General features: G+C 29.8%; 1 protein-coding gene across 1 annotated transcript; it reads right to left on the minus strand.

Annotated features, from left to right (window-relative positions):
• Positions 1 to 1,152: 1,152 nt before the first annotated feature.
• Positions 1,153 to 5,257, minus strand: LOC130958376 (subtilisin-like protease SBT1.9). Its single transcript, XM_057885211.1, has 3 exons — positions 4,561 to 5,257; positions 2,633 to 3,668; positions 1,153 to 1,939 (listed from the first exon to the last, which is right to left on the minus strand). Exons 1-3 carry the CDS (start codon positions 5,204 to 5,206, stop codon positions 1,339 to 1,341), a joined length of 2,283 nt encoding a protein of 760 aa, XP_057741194.1. The 5' UTR covers positions 5,207 to 5,257; the 3' UTR covers positions 1,153 to 1,338.
• Between the last annotated feature and the right edge of the window lie 278 nt (positions 5,258 to 5,535).

Below are 5,535 nucleotides of genomic sequence, written 5' to 3' on the forward strand. Positions count from 1 at the left end.
CCAAGTAACATAATAATCAATTCAGCCATATAATATAGGAAACATTCAACAAGGCTGAATGTAAATTTTGATTTTGGGTTTGCAACATTTCTTTTATTTTTTTCGGCCCAATAGTAAACCTGCATCACAAAATTATTAATTAACATATGTTTCAGGAAAATCAGAATTAATAATTTTGTAATCAATTATTTCAATAATGTTTGTTCATCATCAAATTTAAATTAGAGTTTTCCAAATTCATCAATCACATAATTTTTTTAGTTTTTACACCGAAATTTAGTTACAAACTGCAATTAACTCAGAAATACGCCAAAATTACTTAATGATTGCGACACACAAACTCAGTCTAAAAACAACACACAAAAATGATTGAATTATCAACAAAAATACATCCAAATCAATTTTAAATTAGACAACGTTATCAATATGACAAAAGTTCTACGATAATGATAACAATAACGACGATACGTATAAGAAGAAAACGACTATGACTACAAGTCTATAATGATAATGATCATGATGATGAAGATGATGGAGGAGAAGGAGGAAAGAAAGGAGAAGAATAAATTTTAATGAAAAAAGAAGGAAGAAGATGAGGAGGAGTAGGAGGTGGTATTGGTGACAACAATAACGAAAGAGGAGGAGGAGGAAGTAGTGATGTTGGTGACAACAATAACAAAAGAGAAGAACGTGCAATAGGGACACGAAAAATAATGTGCATGCATAAATATAAATGACTTAACTAAGACTTATTTAGTTAATGATTTATACGTAGATTAATTCTTAGAAATAAACTTTCATCTTCTAAATTAGTTTTAAGTGTGGATTGCAATCAATTAAATTAATTAAGACAAATAATATATTTAAAAACAGGGCCTAATGATAACAACATAAGTAGAAACCAAGTTTTAATTAGTCAACTTTTTTTATTATAATTTTTTTAATCCTCATTTTTTTAAATTAAGATTTAAAATTTAAAATTTAAAATTTATTATTTAGGATTTATAAAAGATTTATATTTTAAAATTTAAATTTAAAAAAATTTAAAAATGAACTAATATTAGCTTAAAAATAGCTAATTTTCTAGTTGAACTCTTTAAAATAAACATTTTTCTGAAAAACTGATATTACGGCAATTAAAATCAATACTACTGAACAAAAATACATTCATAATTATTAATTACCGAATTAGTCATCAGATAACAAGAATTGGGAAGTGGTTATTATTTATCAATTTTATGCATAATAGTAATATATATAAATACTAATTGCAATTATTTCATAGATAGTAATAACCACTTTCTTTGATAACAATTAAATCTTAAATATGTTGATGATCTAAGTGGAGGGTAGACTTGTGACCACAATAGGACTTCTCACAACATGCTTCAAATCGGTCCAACTTAGATACCCAAAATCAATTTGCTTCTTCATCAATTTTGGACCTTCAATCCTCAACTTGTAACTTTGCTTCTCATTCTTCATCTTGAACACCAACTTTTCCGGGACCACGCTGACGTGGAACCCTTTTATTGGTGTAACACTAGCAACATAGATAGCATGTCCCTCCCCAACATTGGTAACTGTTCTATGAAATTCATGTACTAATGTCTTTGACTCATTATTAGAAGAAGGTTTCTTTTCATTATAGAAAGCAATGAAAGAAGGGTAATTAAGATCCAATTTAGGGTTTTTAGGGCAATTGTATGAAGATCTTCTTGTAATTGCTGTGATCTCTTTTTGTGTCATCTTCATTGCACAAAGAAGGTTCACATAATCTTGCACCTCAAGATTGTAAACTAGGCCAGGGTCAAGTGCTTTATTTGGGTTGACATGGCCAGCTCCTAAGGCTAGAGGAGTTGCTTTCTTACCATTGCCAAGGTCTTTGATGTGTTTCATTGTGTTGTCCAATATATCCGAAGTTGTCATTATTGCCGACCTATATATGTTGCACAAATATAAATACAAATATTAAATAAAAAATATTTATCATAATTTTTTAATAATTTGGATTGATGATAAATTGTACTACAATAACAGACAACCGAACAAAACATAATAAAATTAGATATATAATTATTTTTATATAGATTTTTTTAAATAATTTTAATTTTTAAGATAATTATTATAATATAATATCAAAGTTTTTATAACTAAAAGAGGTAAATATTTATTTTGAGCAATACTATATGATCCATAGATATTATTATTTTTGGCCGACATTAATTTGCATTTAAATTTATAGGAGTTTTATACATAAAAAATATACAATTTATATTTATATTTATAAAAATTTGTATATATAAATTAATATAATTTACACTCATATCTTTCAAAATTTACATACCTAAATTAATAAAATTTATTTAGTAAAAATAATTTAGTACCTGTATTAGTCAAATAATAACCAAATATATTAAAATGGCTGGCTAAAAGAGTTTTTCATTGATTTTTATTGCTCTTAGAAAGAAAGAAACTCAACCTAAGAGGCAAAAAAATTCTATATAAAATTTACGTTATTCAATTCATACATCTTTAACTAACAGTTTAAATTTTTGAGATAAGTAATTTTATGACGTAATTAATTAAAATATAATTATAAATAAAAAAATATGAAATAATTTTAGCTAACCTTATTGCTGAATGGTCCCATTGAGGGTATGCACCCTTAAGAAGGGCAGCTATGCCGGCAACATGAGGACATGCCATTGATGTTCCAGTTAACAGATTAAAATTGCTCAGAAGGTTTTTGGATCCCAATTGCCCAACCGGAGTCGCATACGGCCACGCCGCCAAAATCAACGTTCCGGGAGCCGCTATGTCCGGTTTCAGAACATGTGGACAACTATATGATGGCCCTCTAGAACTATAACTATCAACACTAGGGTTTGGTTTTGTACCATAAATTGTTTCCTTAAAAGACATGCTAGCTTTTGAACCCTTGCCACCAACCTTAATGTAATCCTTAATAATCTTACCATTCATGGGATTAACAAAAAGTGTTGGGAAACTGCTTTGTAAGAAGAACAAGATGTCCCTGCTATTTGTTATGAACACAGCACCAAACACTTTTGAATTTTCAACGTTGAAAAATTGATCATCAAGAGAGACTAATCCATTTTCCTCACACACAACAATCTTGTCCTTAACTTTGTGTAGCTCATTAGTGTCGTTGCAAAACGCCATGTCGTACACTATTGAAGTGTGGCTAATTACATTAGGACCCGGATAGAGGGACAATCCGGTAATTTCAACAGCGTTGCCTAATGTTAGTGTTCCGTGAAACTCACGGTCCACAGTGCTAGCAGCAACGGTTATAACCCAAGGTGTTCCATTGTGAAGTGTTCCAAGGAAAGGTCCATCGTTCCCTGAAGAAGTGGTAACAAATATGCCTTTCTCCACGGCTGCAAACGTTGCTATTGCAACAGGGTCAGTGTACAAAGGCGTACGATCAAAACCAAATGAGAGTGAAAGAACATCAACACCATCTTCAATTGCACTATCAATGGCTGCAATTATGTCTGAAGAGACAGCACCTTCTTCCCATAAGGCCTTGTACATAGCCAAACGTGCCATTGGTGCTGTTCCTGTGGCTGTTCCAGTTGCATACCCAAAGTATGATGCATTATAAACTCTGCTACCGGCAGCAGTGGATGCGGTATGAGTACCTATGTGGCACAATACGTGTTAGAAATATGGAAAAGTTTTCGCCTCAACATTCCACAACAGGAATGTTATACATCAAAGTCATTTTATGAACTAAATCCAACCAAATAAATATTAAGATTTAAAATAATAATAATCATAACTGATTTTTGTTATATTAAATTAATTTGATTAGATTTAATTAACAAAAAAATTTAAATATATAAAATTATTCAAACTAAAATATCCGAAACTCAATTGAAAAAAAACATTTAAAATTCAAACACAACAAAAGCTTACTTTTAATGGGTTTTGTACTGAACTTATTTAGCAGCATACTATAGAATTTTGGTATTATTCTAGAGATATAATTATTTATCTTTTTTATTAAATTAAATTTTTAGAAGAAATGGTTCTATGATAGGTATAAAAATTTTTTAACTTAAAAAATTAGAATTAATCTTTATTAATTTTAAAGGAAAAATTTTTAGTATAAAATAAATAAAAGTAAAAAAAGTTTCATGAACAAAAACAAATATAAGTATTAAATATCTTGAGTTAAAATATACATGTAAACAAATAATTATACATAAACAAATGTAAAAATGATGAATGTGGCTATATATATAAAATGTATATTTAAATAATATTAAACATTTATAATAATTTTAATATTTTTTAAAGTAGTTTTCTTAATAGTTATTTTGTAAAGAGAGATTATTTTAAGTGAAGTTGTATTCAGTAATTAATTATTTAAAATTAGAAAATACAAAGATATTAGATGATAAAAATATAAATTTATTTCAGTTATTATTGTTGGACGGAAAATTGGATAAAATGTGTCCTAGGATAATAGTATTTCAATATATATAAGTGAAATTAAAGTATTTTTGCATCATATATATAGATGAGTACCATGGCCTTCAATGTCACGGGTAGAGTTCATGGATATTTTCTTGATCTTAGGGTTCTTTGCAATCAACCCTTTGTTAAAGAACTTAGCACCAATGAGTTTCTTGTTGCAATTTGATGAGTTGAAATGGATGCTATTCTCACATTGACCTTTCCATCTTGAAGGGACATTGGTGAATCCACCATTATCTTTGAAGCTCTCACTTTCTGGCCAAACCCCAGTGTCCACCAAACCAATAATTACATCTTTGCCATATTGTGAATTAGGCCATGCACCAAAACTTGGATTAAGGCCAAGGAATTTTGGAGTGTGTGTTGTGTGGAGTTTGACTTGGGCATCAAGAATTGAAGAAATGTAACCTGGTGAGGCTTTGATGAGTTCATGCTCTTGAGGTGTCAAACTTGCACTAAAACCATTCATGACATTTTTGTAGGAATAGATTAGCTTATTAGAGGGAAGAGGGGTATTATGGTCATTTTTCATTGCCAATGAAAGGGTAGCTTTGTACCAATTATGGTGGCTAGAGAAGGCTTTAGGCATGGCTAATAAATCCATATGGATGATGTAGTTATCAATAGTAGCCTTTGTTGAAAGGAAATATGTGATCATAGAGAAGAACCACAAAGGGAGAAAAACTTGTGTAGCCATGGTTAAATTTTTTTTTTTAAAATATTAGTGTGTATGCCTATGAATAGAGTAAAGTGAGGACAATTATATAGAGGAGTTTTTGCTAGGGATATTCCAAAAATAACTCCTCCAATAAAAAGATTTTGCAAGTTATCCCAAAGGAATCTTCTTAGTTCTTATTAGGGGACCCCATATGATTAAATGAGGTATGCGTCCATATATATATGACCATGATTTTTCTTTGCATTTTGGGACACCTTTAATTTTTTGGTTTGAAAGTAGGCTTCTTCATCAAGAAATATAAATGTTGACGTTATTGCTTGATTGGTACATCTCCATCCAGTAATTAT

Source organism: Arachis stenosperma, chromosome 2, assembly GCF_014773155.1.
Source record: "Arachis stenosperma cultivar V10309 chromosome 2, arast.V10309.gnm1.PFL2, whole genome shotgun sequence".
NCBI classification, from domain to species: Eukaryota; Viridiplantae; Streptophyta; class Magnoliopsida; order Fabales; family Fabaceae; genus Arachis; species Arachis stenosperma.